Source organism: Protopterus annectens, chromosome 10.part0 (genome assembly GCF_019279795.1).
Source record: "Protopterus annectens isolate FY-2018-M chromosome 10.part0, PAN1.0, whole genome shotgun sequence".
In the NCBI taxonomy this organism is placed as follows: Eukaryota; Metazoa; Chordata; order Ceratodontiformes; family Protopteridae; genus Protopterus; species Protopterus annectens.
The window spans coordinates 1,825,303,737-1,825,318,139 of NC_056744.1; the positions used below are offsets into that span (position 1 = coordinate 1,825,303,737).

The 14,403-nt window shown below is 39.8% G+C and overlaps 1 protein-coding gene across 1 annotated transcript in view; it reads right to left on the minus strand.

Annotated features, from left to right (window-relative positions):
• Positions 1-13,574, minus strand: part of ITGAL (integrin subunit alpha L) — a 1,030,513-nt gene extending 1,016,939 nt beyond the window's left edge. Inside the window, exon 1 of the mRNA XM_044086682.1 lies at positions 13,176-13,574. Coding sequence (XP_043942617.1) covers positions 13,176-13,215 — 40 coding nt within the window. The 5' untranslated portion in view covers positions 13,216-13,574. The remainder of the gene's footprint in view (positions 1-13,175) is intronic.
• Positions 13,575-14,403: the final 829 nt, after the last annotated feature.

Sequence of the window (14,403 nt, forward strand, 5' to 3'; positions counted from 1 at the left end):
CAGTACCACAATCAGACATTGACTGACACCTAATCATACTACATCACAATCAGAGATAGGGAGACACCTAATTACACATCACCACAATCAGACACAGACAGAGACCTAATCGCACAGCACCACAGTCAGACATCAACAGGCACCTAATCGCACAGCACCAGAATGAGACCTAAACAGGCACCTAATTACACAGCACCCCAATGAGACATCGACAGATGCCTAATTGCACATCACCACAATCAGACATAGACTGGCATCTAACTGGATAGCATGACAATCAGACCTATACAGACATCTAATCCCACAGTACCATAATTAGACATAAACAGGCACCTAATCACATGAAGCCACAATTAGAGATAGACAGACACCTAATCACAAGAGCCACAATTAGACATAGACAGACACCTAATCACACAGAGCCACAATTAGACATGGACTGGCATCTAATTGCTCAGCACCATAATCAGATATTGACTGGCATCTAATTGCAGAGCACTGTAATCAGACATCAACAGACACCTGGGTGAATGATACCATGACTGGACCCAAGCATGCATTTTACCTTACAGCACCATGACCCCATCTGAACTGACACCTGACTGCATTTTTGCACAGATCAATGGACCCCTCTGTTTTTTTCCACATGGGGCAATGTCTACTGCCCTTTGGTGGTATTCAGGGGTATAGCTGTAAAAACTGGAAGAGGTAGGTGACCATCTCAATGAAATATTAAAAAAACAGGACATTGCATGTCAAGAAGTAAAGATCAGTTGTTTTATTGTAAAACAATACATCTTTACATGCATGAATGGTTTCTCAGCTTGCTGAACACTTCATACAAGTTAATTCTTTTCCTGTTTGAGACTTTTGCTACATGAAAGTGCTCTCCATGAACTAGTTCACATGTCTGATTATGCAATAAACATGCTTCTTAACAAATTCAGTCTGTGGTAATATTAGTTTTGCATACAAATGGGACAAAATATAGCCAGATTCATAATTTGTGTTGTCATGTGCAATAAAATGAGACCACAAAGGAAGGAGAGGTGACATAAACAGCCAGGATATGAAGTAGCAAGCCACACTTTACTAAGAAAAGCCCCCTCCTCTAACGGCAGAGCACACCAGCAGCATGGTACACATTTACTGTGCGAATCAATCGACAGTGTGGTTTTGTTATGCGACACCTTCACCTCATACTGTGCAATTGTGCATGATAAGCAGTTAACTTACATGCACAGGGATGTTTGTCTCAAACACAGAAAGTGTTCAGATCTTTTTCTCTCCCAGGAGTTTAACATGATAGTTAAAGAACTAAACGTCAAACTCAGAATTGCAGGTTTGAATCTGACACCCCTAACTAATTGTCTACCATGTGACCTAAAGCAAGTAGTAATTAATGTCACAGGGTTGCATCTGGTAACAACTTCCAGCTTACGAGTACCTTGTACTGGTAAATAATTTCCTTTTAGTTTTACTTTGAGCCAAAGCACTGCTTCACTGCTAAGTTTACTGTGTTGCAAACATCACCGATAAGGTGATGCTGTTAGGGGAAGCAATATGGAACCATATTGTGCATGAGTTTGTAACATTTGCTCTCTCAAAGCGAAAATGCTGCAATGAATGAGGCTGAATCTCACAGGTAACAGAAAGGATGTGTAGATACTCTGTGGTAGGTGGGTGTTTGTGGTCAGATAGTTCCATGCTGGGTGAGAGATTGCAGAGCACAGCAGTTTCAGTTCATCAAAGTTTCATGTAATTTCAATCTGTGAAACAGAACTCTAACTTTATACTATAAGGGCATATGACTTTCCATGATATTATATTTACTACATTCAGTCCAATAAAAAAACAAAGCAGTTGGACAAGCTGGTAATAAACAAACTCTGCTCCATGATCTATATCCTGTACCAACCATCACAAATCCACGCTGTCAGCAGTGACAGAAAGGAAAGATGTCAGCCACTCAGTGATGCTCTCTTGTGTTTGCAAGAAGGGATGGGGATGTGTGATATATTTATTCAAATACATGAGAGATGTAGACAGCAAACATGCACTTCTGATGGCTGGACCTTATGTAAGAGTATTATTGGACTGGTTTGACTGATAGGTGGACAATAGTGTTAAAAGATTAGACTGTTATGACCCCCCTGGTCTTAGAGTTGTAAACAATGGTCTGTTTGGGTTGATGACTAGGTCAGAGTCATAACACATTGGAACAGAGTGGCAGATAGATGGTGTTACTGCCACAGATATTTTAGACTGGCACAGCTGATTGCTGCATGTCGGAGTGGTAAGACATTCAACTGGCAGAGTCGATGGCTGGGATTGACCTGGAGTCACATAGACTTTACCACTGTCACTCACTGCCATGTCTTAGTGTCACAGGCACTAAGGGGATGTGGCTAAAAACCGTGTCGCACAATGACTGGCATTGGATGGGTGTAATAGATGACTGGACTTTGGAGTTGTAGATAGATAATACAGTTAATGGTTTAGTCTCCCAATTATAAGCATTAGCAGAGTTCCACCGGCCGCCTCTCACTCAGATGTACTGGAAGGCTGTGATTAGTGGCTAATTCTGAGAGTCATGCATGCTAGATGGATGCTGCTGATGACTAGGATTCACAGTTGTGGTCATTAACCTGGTGTAGCTGGTGGCTGATGTAACCCTATTGTAGCAATGACTTCATTACTGGTACTCAACAGGGGCCAGTGATTTCCCGTAGAGAATTGGAGACACAGTGTTTGCCATCCTCACAAGTAACTGCATCAGAATCATGACGGGGTAGGAATTCGTAAGGGACTCAGCAGATCAGTCAGCAACATGACAGCACTGTTCATATGCCCAAATGATGTCATTACAAACATATGCCCTACATGATAAAGGGAGTGACAAATATGCTGGAAAATGAAGCCGATCTGCTACAGGTTACAGGGCCACCATCATGACACCTCACAAACTGGTTCACAAGTGACGCTGGGGACAATAGACAAAACGACTGGAAAAGCCAGAGGCAGAAGGTAGGGATGGGATTGAGAGATCTAGGACATCTAGGACATTTCAATTGATGTGGCAGCTTCGTTTGGCAGCTAATCTGTGTCCAGGATTAAATGATTTTATATCTATCTTGCCTGCTTTAAAAGAAAGAGCAGAAAGGGTTTGATTTTTAAATGTGACTTTTTCATAGAAATGTTTTTATTGGATTGTTTAGTTTTTACAGTGAATGCCTTTTAGGGTATTAATTTATTCAAGGGATTTTTGTTTGATTGGTGGGATTTTAACCTATCCTGTGTTACTGTAACATATTTAAATCCACATGAGTGCTTGTATATTGTTCTGATGAAGTCAATTTTACTTTGATGAAAGTGCTTAACCTGGAAATAAATGTGGTTACTAGTCCTGCTGGTGAACTTGTTGGTTTTTAGTTTCTTATTTTCACCAGTTCGCTACATTTTTTTGGTTTTGGTATAGTTTTGTAGCCTTGGACTGATGGATTCTCTAGATTCTATTGGTTTGTCTGCAGATGTTGGATTTGGGCAGTCTGTAGAGATTCTAGAACTTAAAAAAGTTGTTGCTGAGCTCAGAAGTGAGTTGGCTCATTTCATGGAGCTTTTTTCTTCCAAAATGACTTTTTGTCGTTCAATGGAGCTTGGCCCTGATGTTAAGGGACGCTCTGAGGGAATTCAGAGTGTTTCTGGCAGTCATATGGTTAATGTGGATGCAGTTTGCGAGGTTACAGGTCGAGGGCATCATGACATCACCATTGAAGCCGTTGTTCATTCGGAACAGGCTGTTGCTATTTCGGAGCATTTTGCAGACTCTGTGAAAGAAAAAAAAATCAGGTTTCTACAGCTAACTCTTGTTTGGAGTGTTCGAATCCCAATGGAGTGGTATATTTTGGAAAGGATGTGGTGATTATGCAGGCGAGTGCATCAGACTCATTATCTAACACTGGGAACAGCAAAACAGGTACTGCTTGTCACTCTGCCCCTAAGGGGAGGTTTGAAGCCGAAGTTGCGGCTTCTAATAGACAGGCTGGTCATTCTTTTGGTGTTTCCCGTTCACCGAAGGGCTTGGGAGAGGCTAATTCTAAATTACATGATTTTTTAAACAAAAAGTTTAATTTTTCAGCCGGCAATAACTGGGGCGAATGTCACAGTGAGCCGAAAAGGAAACAAGACAAGAACTATACATCTATTAGAGACATAATTTTTGGGTTTGAGAAAAAACTATACAAACTCAAGACTTTGCAGATGGAAATGTTTTATTTTAGTGAATGTGTTAAGTTGAAGGTGGTTCCTCAGGGACTACGTGTTCTTAAATTCCCATTTGGGTTATATTATGACATGGATATGGTGCAAGATTTTACTAACCTGTTTGATAAATGGGGTATTGAACTGCTTAACAAAGTGTTGGTTTTTCAAGAACAAATGAAGGTTAAATTATTCAAAGAAGTGGAAATACTTAACAAGGACATTTTGGAAGACTTACTATTTCCTCAGTATGAGGAACTGTATTCTAAAGTCCTTGAGAGGGTTGAAAAAAAGTGTAATATACAATTTCAGAAAAAGAAAAGGAAGCTCAACAGGGATGCTCAACAGTATAAATCCAAAACAGTGCACCCCACAGACAGGCTTTTTATTGATAGTTATAGCCAGGAAATTGTGCGGTGCCAGGGAGTTTCAATTACCAAGGAGGTGGAGGTTATTCAGAAGCTACTGGTAATGGGACCCCCTTTGAGCAACCATTTAATGATGGTTTTCATGAAGAAGAGGATCTTCCCACCCTAAGACGCTCGGAAAGACTAGCGAACAGACAACCAGGAGTCCAACATTATTACAACTCCGATTACCCCGCCCGCAGGAGTCAATACCACAAGGGGAGAAGCAGGGGCAGGTATTAAATTGGAACTCTTTCCATTCTGATATTATTTGCAGCTCTAAAGGATTCAATATTTACAACTATACAGATAGAGTTATTTCTGAAGAATATTTTTCACTTTTCTCTAAAGGGTTTAAATTTGTTCCTGCTAGGATACCAGATATAGCGGAAGTCTTGCTTGATATTCACATGTTTACTAGGAAAATACATTTTCGATTATAGTTTCCTGGTAACAATACTGATAGTATTGGGCATAAACCTACAGCCTTGAGAAAAAATAGTGTGTTCAATGCCCCCTTACACCCTTTGGTTGCTAGCTTTGAGAATGTGGTTAAACAAGAGTTGTATTAACTTTGGGCTAACAACAAGAAGTTATTTTTTAACTTGAGTTCCAAAGAGAAAGAACTACTTTTTTCTTTAAAACGTGATAGAAGTATTTGTATAATGACCCCAGACAAGGGAGGGGGGATTGTAATTTTTGACAGTGATGATTATAAAAACCTTTTCCAAGCTATTTTGTTTCAGGAGGAAAGCTATTTGCATGTATCCAAGAATCAGATTAATATTTCTCATCAGCGTATTGACGGGTTTTTGGAAAAATACTTATTAGAATAAAGGGTTAGTCAGGAAGTCCATTCTTTTTTATTAAATAATTTTCTCAAGGTACCTAGCATGTTTGGCATCCCTAAGATCCACAAAGATGTTTTGTCACCCCCATTCAGGCCTATTGTGGCAGCAGGGGGGGTCTAAAACAAACAATTTGGCAGTGTTTGTGGACCAGATGGTCAAGCATGTAGTTCAGGGTATGCCACATCTTGTTAAAGATTCTTGGGATTTTCTGGGACAGATTAAGCAGGATTTATGGAATCCTGATCTGACTTTTTTGACAATAGATGTGCAAGATTTATTCTCCTGTATTCCTAGGGAGGAAGGTTTAGATTATTTTGCAAAAATGTTGTTTGATCATTATAGATTATCTTCAGAGCATGTGCAGCTTGTTTGTGAAATTATGGCCTTGATTTTAGAGAATAATTATATTTCTTTCGAAGGGCAATGCTTCCAACAAATAAAGGGAGTTGCTATGGGGGCAGCCTGTGCCCCCGTATATGCAAATATTCTTTTATTAGGGTGGGAGAAGGAATTTATTTTTGAAAGCAGGTTCTACTTGGGTATTTTGTTTTACAGTAGGTACCTGGACGATATTTTTATTTTATGGAAGGGTACCAAAGAAAGTATTGCTGGTTTTATTGAATATCTAAACAGCACCACTCATTATTTGAAATTTACTTATGAATGCAATGAGAAAGAAATCCACTATTTGGATATCATTATTGTTAAGGATGTATGTTGTTTCAGATCTAAAGTGTATAGAAACAAAACTTTTTGTAATTCTTATCTCCATTTTCAAAGTCACCACCCACTATACCAAAAACAAAATATTGTTAAGGGACAGGCGATTAGAATTTCTAGAATTACTTCTCATTTTGAGGACATCATTAAAGAATTCAGTGACTTTAAGAATATGTTTTTGGAGAGAGATTATCCACTGGAATTTGTGGAGGGTATTTTACAAGAGATTTTGAGAGAGTGGGGTTCAAAATATCAACCTTTGTTAGGTAGAAGTCTTTCTAAAACAAAAGGTAATGAAAATAAAACAGAGAGTTCTTCTTACAATTTCTCCCAGGCATGTGTGGTGCAATACAGTTCACATTATAATGACATAAGGAACATCCTTTGCAAGAATTGGAATATTTTTAGGGGTGACCCTAATATTTTACAAGCAGTGGGTGAAAAACCTATTTTCTGTACTAAAGTGGGTCGCAACTTGAAACTTACCTTGGAGGGTAACATGAACAACAGCAGTACAAAATCAAATGAATTTACTAAAGCCTGTGGTTGTTGTACACAGTGTAGATTTATATTGTCAGTTGTTAGTTTGAATTTGACAATACAAATCAGGACACAGTATTTTTTAAAAAGGGTAATTGTCACACTAGTAAAATAGTATATTTGGCTAAGTGTAATTCCTGCCCAGGGTTTTATGTTGGGAAAACTGACAGGGCTCTCAGGTCCGGGATATATGAATATTTATATGATATTAAGAATTCAAAAGAAACTAATGCCTTATTCAGGCATAGTAAAATATGTACTAATTTTTCTGGATTCAAGTTTGGGATATTGGATATAATAGAAATAAACCCCAGGGGTGGTAATTGGAAAAACACTTTAAACAAAAGGGAATTGATGTGGCAACTTCGTTTGGCAGCTAATCTGTGTCCAGGATTAAATGATTTTATATCTATCTTGCCTGCTTTAAAAGAAAGAGCAGAAAGGGTTTGATTTTAAAATGTGACTTTTTCATAGAAATGTTTTTATTGGATTGTTAATTTTTACAGTGTATGCCTTTTAGGGTATTAATTTATTCAAGGGATTTTTGTTTGATTGGTGGGATTTTAACCTATCCTGTGTTACTGTAACATATTTAAATCCACATGACTGTTTGTATATTGTTCTGATAAAGTCAATTTTACTTTGATGAAAGCGCTTAACCTGGAAATAAATGTTGTGTCTACTAGTCCTGCTGGTGAACTTGTTGGTTTTTAGTTTCTTATTTTCACCAGTTTGCTACATTTTTTTGGTTTTGAGGATAGATATGGGATAAGCAATGGCATCTGCAGCTATTTGTAGGTACTCTGCAGGAAGGAGGTCAGCAGCGAGGGTGGTAGGTTTTAGTTTTTTTTTAATAAGTGTTTTGATAAAACTAGTGGATACTGGTTGGAAGCTAAATTCTGGGTGATTATTAGATTAGGCATGTGGTTTAAGTTAGAGGGGGTTAGTTGATTTGCTAGAGATTGGATTGTTTCAGTGAAAAAGTTATTAAAGGCACTAGCTATGGTCTCTGGGTAACTATGGGTATAGTTAGCCGGGGTTGGGGTGGTGGAGTGACCTGGACAAAGTAGTTGATTTAGGCCTGCCCAGAACTTTTGAGGGTTGCTGTAGTGTTTTTGTAGGAGATTTTGGTAGAAGTTTTATTATCCAGTAAAATAGATTTTTTTGTATCATTCCTGAGTTGACGATATTTTAGATGGTCAAGTGGGGCTTTGGTTGTTCTCCAGTTGGCCCAGGCTCTATTTTTAGTTTTGATTTTAGCTTTGGTATCTTTTGTGAGCCATGGTGCTGTATTAGATCTAGTTTTTATTGTACGTGCTGGAGCATGGGAATCAAGGATACTTAGGAATTTAGTGTTAGTGATCTCCTCCTCTGATGTTAGATTTTTTAGTTTTGACCAGTCAACTGCTTTTAATTCGTTTTGGAATATAGCAGCATCAAAGTTTTTCCTGTTTCTAAATGTTTTATATTTGGGCTGGTGAGGATTTCCTGCCTTATGTTTTATGATATAGGTTAGACAATGGTCGCTGAGATCATCAGGGAGAGTACCAGCTGTGTACAGTTGGGGTTGGTTATTAACTAGGATCCAGTCATAAATATATATATATATTATTATTAAAAACATAGGAGAGAAATACTGTAGAACTCCAAGAACAAGATCATGAGATCAGGCTTGAGAGAGGATTGTGGCCCCTGTAGAAATGCAGATGCATGCTGCTGCCTGTTACGTACCACCATTGTTCTAGTTTCTAGGTATTGCTATCTAATTCACCTACTGCACATACACAGCATTGCATGTAGACCCTGACACCTGCAACACCACAATATGACTGTATACTCCTGTTGGGACAATACCTCTCCTCTGACAGGGTTTAGTTCTGTAGACCCTGACACCTGCAACACCACAACATGACTGTATACTCCTGTTGGGACAATACCTCTCCTCTGACAGGGTTTAGGGTTTAGTTCTGTAGACCCTGACACCTACAACACCACAACATGACTGTATACTCCTGTTGGGACAATACCTCTCCTCTGTCAGGGTTTAGGGTTTAGTTCTGTAGATCCTGACACCTGCAACACCACAACCGGATATGACTGTATACTCCTGTTGGGACAATACCTCTCCTCTGACAGGGTTTTAGGGTTTAGTTCTGTAGACCCTGATACCTGCAACACTACAACAGGATATGACTGTATACTCCTGTTGGGACAATACCTCTCCTCTGACAGGGATTAGGGTTTAGTTCTGTAGACCCTCACACCTACAACACCACAACATGACTGTATACTCCTGTTGGGAGAATACCTCTCCTCTGACAGGGTTTAGGGTTTAGTTCTGTAGGCCCTGACACCTGCAACACCACAACATGACTGTATACTCCTGTTGGGACAATACCTCTCCTCTGACAGGGTTTAGGGTTTAGTTCTGTAGACCCTGACACCTACAACACCATAATATGACTGTATACACCTGTTGGGACAATACCTCTCCTCTGACAGGGTTTAGGGTTTAATTCTGTAGACCCTGACACCTGCAACATCACAACATGACTGTATACTCCTGTTTGGACAATACCTCTCCACTGACAGGGTTTAGGGTTTAGTTCTGTAGACCCAGACACCTACAAAACCACAACATGACTGCATACTCCTGTTGGGACAATACCTCTTCTCTGACAGGGTTTAGGGTTTAGTTCTGTAGGCCCTGACACCTGTAACACCACAACATGACTGTATACTCCTGTTGGGACAATACCTCTCCTCTGACAGTGTTTAGGGTTTAGTTCTGTAGACCCAGACACCTACAACACCACATGACTGTATACACCTGTTGAGACAATACCTCTCCTCTGACAGGGTTTAAGGTTTAGTTCTGTAGACCCAGACACCTACAAAACCACAACATGACTGTATACTCCTGTTGGGACAATACCTCTTCTCTGACAGGGTTTAGGGTTTAGTTCTGTAGGCCCTGACACCTGTAACACCACAACATGACTGTATACTCCTGTTGGGACAATACCTCTCCTCTGACAGTGTTTAGGGTTTAGTCCCATAATTTAATTACTTTTCTTTTTTTTTTTCAAATTGAACTTTTATTAAATTCCATTTTATATACATCAACCAAAAAGAGCAAAACAAAAGAGAAATGCAGATTAACATGACTGTTCATACAGAGGATAACATACAGAGACAATTCTTATCTACAATATATACAAAGTGCTGCTTTGGGATAAACCCCTGGACTTAAATAATTGAAATATATTTAAATAATCAAGTAGAATCTTCAATTAAGCTGGAAAACACTGCCGATGATTACAATTCAGTAAATTTAAATAAAAGAAGATAAACATCAACACTTTATTCTGAGCCACACGCCAAGAGGGCAAAGTGAGAGGGGAAGGGAAAGTTACCGAAACACATATAGGAATGGTTCTTAGATTTAGCCACTACAGGTACCAAAGAATTTAATTATCAGACAATTCATCTAAACCCTAATCTCATGCTGACTAGAAATATGATTAATTTGTCCAACCACCCTCAAATCAAAAATATACCTTATGGGATATCCATAAGTATAGGGATTTATCACTCACAAAATTACGAGATACCCTAAATTTATCTAAAAAATATATCATAATTCTGCACCAGTTAAGGGAACTTACTGCCTCTCTGCCTTATGTTCTCATTATAAAGAAAGTAGATCTCAATCAGGTCTCTAAATTAATGGAAATTGTAACCATTAACATGAGCATGTTATCCCTAGCCCATAAGTATATCAATTCAATACTTCACCAAGATAAGGTGCTATTTGCAGACTATTGGAACCAGCAAGAATCAAACCTATCAGATGAACAGAAATTATCTGCCATTAAATCTACTCTTTCTTTCTCCCCATTTAAGAAAATTACATACACCCCAATTCATGATCACCAACAATCTATACTTCACGCCAGTCTGCTTAAACAAATTTAACCCAAATATTTCAACTGCATGCCCCTGCTGCTCCCACCCTCAGCCTGACATTTTACATATTTTATGGTTTTGTAGATACTCCCACACCATTTAGTGCTCCCTCAAGGTGAAATTAGATAAAATGGGATACCACAAATCAACCCTGTCATGGGAGATGGCACTTTTACATATCCCAAATAATAATAATTCTTCGAAATTCAAAATTCGCATCCTAATAACTCTCTGCCTACTAGTCAAACTCTACATTACCAAACATTGGGTAGATCGTACTAAGATGTCATGGAGTGGTTACTTTTCTGTATACTTCTCTTTCTGTGAACTGCCCAACTTCCTCTAAATTGATAGAAACTATTCAAATGAAATGCTCACCCACAAGTGATTTAGGGGGACACTGGCTATCAGGTAGGACACAGCTACACCCACAAGTGATTTAGGGGGACACTGGCTATCAGATAGGACACAGCTACACCCACAAGTGATTTAGGGGGACACTGGCTATCAGGTAGTACACAGCTACACCCACAAGTGGTTTAGGGGGACACTGCCTATCAGGTAGGATGCAGCTACACCCACAAGTGATTTAAGGGGACACCGCCTATCAAGTAAGACACAGCTACACTCACAAGTGGTTTAGGGGGACACTGCCTATCAGGTAGGACACAGCTACACCCACAAGTGGTTTGGGGGATACTGCCTATCAGGTAGGACACAGATACACACACAAGTGATTTAGGGGGACACTGGCTATCAGGTAGGACATAGCTATACCCACAAGTACTTTAGGGGGACACTGCCTATCAGATAGGACACAGCTACACCCACAAGTGGTTTAGGGGGACACTGCCCATCAGGTAGTACACAGTTACACCCACAAGTGGTTTAGGGGGACACTGTCAGGAAGGACACAGCTACACCCACAAGTGGTTTAGGGGAACACTGCCTATCAGGTAGGACACAGCTGCACCCACAACTGTTTAGGGGGGCACTGCTTATCAGGTAGGATATAGCTGCACCCACAAGTGGTTTTGGGGGACACTGCTTATCATGTAGGACACAGCTGCACCCACAAGTGGTTTCGGGGGACACTGCCCATCAGGTAGTACACAGCTACACCCACAAGTGGTTTAGGGGGACACTGTCTATCAGGTAGGACACAGCTGCACCCACAAGTGGTTTAGGGGGACACTGGCTATAAGGTAGGACACAGCTACACCCACAAGTTGTTTAGGGTGACACTTCCTATCAGGTAGGACACAGCTGCACCCATAAGTGGTTTAGGGGGATACTGCTTGCCAGGTAGGACACAGCTGCACCCACAAGTGGTTTAGGGGGACACTGCCTATCAGGTAGGACACAGCTTTACCCACAAGTGGTTTAGGGGGACACTGCCTATCAGGTAGGACACAGCTGCACCCACAAGTGGTTTAGGGGGACACTGCTTGTCAGGTAGGACACAGCTACACCCTCAAGTGGTTTAGGGGGCACTGCTTGAGGTAGGACACAGCTACACCCACAAGTGGTTTAGGGGGACACTGCTTGTCAGGTAGGACACAGCTACTCATCTGGGGTCCTGCAGCTACTTTATATCAACATATCTGCACGTCGCAGATTCAATGCAAGACCCTAAGCAACTAGTCCAGTTGAGTTTGCACAGGACTCCAAAGTGCAATCATCGGTGTAGCAGAATAAAATTCATGCAGTCAAAGCCTTTGAAGATACGTATCTACAAAAAGAAAACCAACACAAGAGATAACCGACTGCAAAGCCCTTTTCTGTGGCACCTGATCTCTTTCTTATCTGTAATCAGACACTAACCATGTTAACCTTTTCCACATGGTCCAAATACTCAGTGATGAGATATAAATTATTTAAACCAATACCAATTTAATAAATTAATGTTTGCATGATAAAGAGCTAACCCTTTATACAATTAGAAAGCATATAGATTGTGTTGTAAAGCGCTGTCTGAAATTTTAACTGATTTTTAAAATGTACACACTCACACACACACACGTGCGCGCGCACACACACACACACACACACACACACACACACACACACACACACACACACACACACGCTCGCGCGCACATGCATACATGTGCACACGCACACACACACACACACACACACACACACACACACACACACACACACACACACACACACACACACACACAAACTCTTTAGTATTAACCGTTGCTTTTTTCCCCAAAACTTATCTACTTTTCCATTAATTAAAAACATAATTTTTCACTTGCAAAATTTCCACATGCACTTATTTCTGAAATTTGCACCTTTCAGTCATGAAAGTAAACAAAGCACAGCAGCATGTTTTAGAATAAAATTGTGTTCTAATATGAATATGAAACAAAACTCTGCCTGAAAAACAATGCCTGTTGCAAAAACTGTTTATTACCTTGTATAAGTACAAATAACCTTTTTGTAAACTTCGTCATCCTGACTGACTCAGAACCACAGCAGCAAAAATAAATGGATGGGCAACGGTCCACTCACACGGTCTGTTGTTCTCTCTCTCTGTCTCTCTCAGGAGCTGAATTTATATCCTGCTACTTTTCTTGTCTTTTATTGTGTAGGTGTCGTTATATACATTTTTTCCTCCAATGTGTCACAAGCATTTCAACATAAGATGTTAAGCAAGAGGTTTCTTACTTAACAGAATCAGAATTTTCCTTAAAATGATTTATCTGCTCTGCGTCACATATGTCAGATAAAAAACACTCCTCCAGCCATTGTAGTTCAGTAGCACTGTGAGATCCGAATAGGTCTGATACTGAAAAGCTTTTCTCCAGCAATTCTACTCTGCTTCAAGATAGTTTCACTTTCCCTTCTTACAGACTTATGAAAAAAAAAACAGTTAAGCCTTTTCCTTTAATTGTAAAGCTCAACAGCTTGTTCTGGAACTATGAAGTGTGCAAGTGTAATTACCCATTGTCAGGTACTGCAAAATAACAAACCTCAAGAGATGAAATCTGGGATTTAATTTGTAAAGCTCCACACTTTGTTTTTCTAGAGCTATGAAGTGTGCAAGTGTGAGTAATTACCCACTGTTAGTTACTGTAAAATAACCAATCTCGAGAGATGAAATCTGGGATTTAAGTTGTATGAGACTCCTGGTACCTTGGTATGTTCCAGCCTTCAGGGAAATATATTTAGAGTGCAAAGCAAATGTAACATTTAAAGCAACATTAAGTGCATTGCACCATAAAGAGTAATTAGTTAACTTACCAAGTGATTGTGACATAATAAAAATTACAGCTTTTATAATTTTATAGATCATTCAAATGATAAACAGGCAAGGGTCCATTATTTTGGGTCAAGGAGTCTCTGTAAAGGACCATTCCAATGGATTCTTTCGGAAAATTCCACACAAACTACCATTATTTTGATTGTGCCAATGCTGTGACAAGTGCAGCAACCATCAGAGATGTGCGTGAGGGGGACAACATGGCTGAATTTCCTGTTATTCATGGATAAGCTGACACAGACCATTCTGGATGATAACTCCCTGCCCTCTTAGTGTGAGGTTCTCTTTAAACAGGCTTCTCAAGACTATGTTGAAGACCTATAGAACATGCAGTTTTGCCCCTGTATTGGCTGTTGCTGAGAAGTCCCATGGGAGGCAA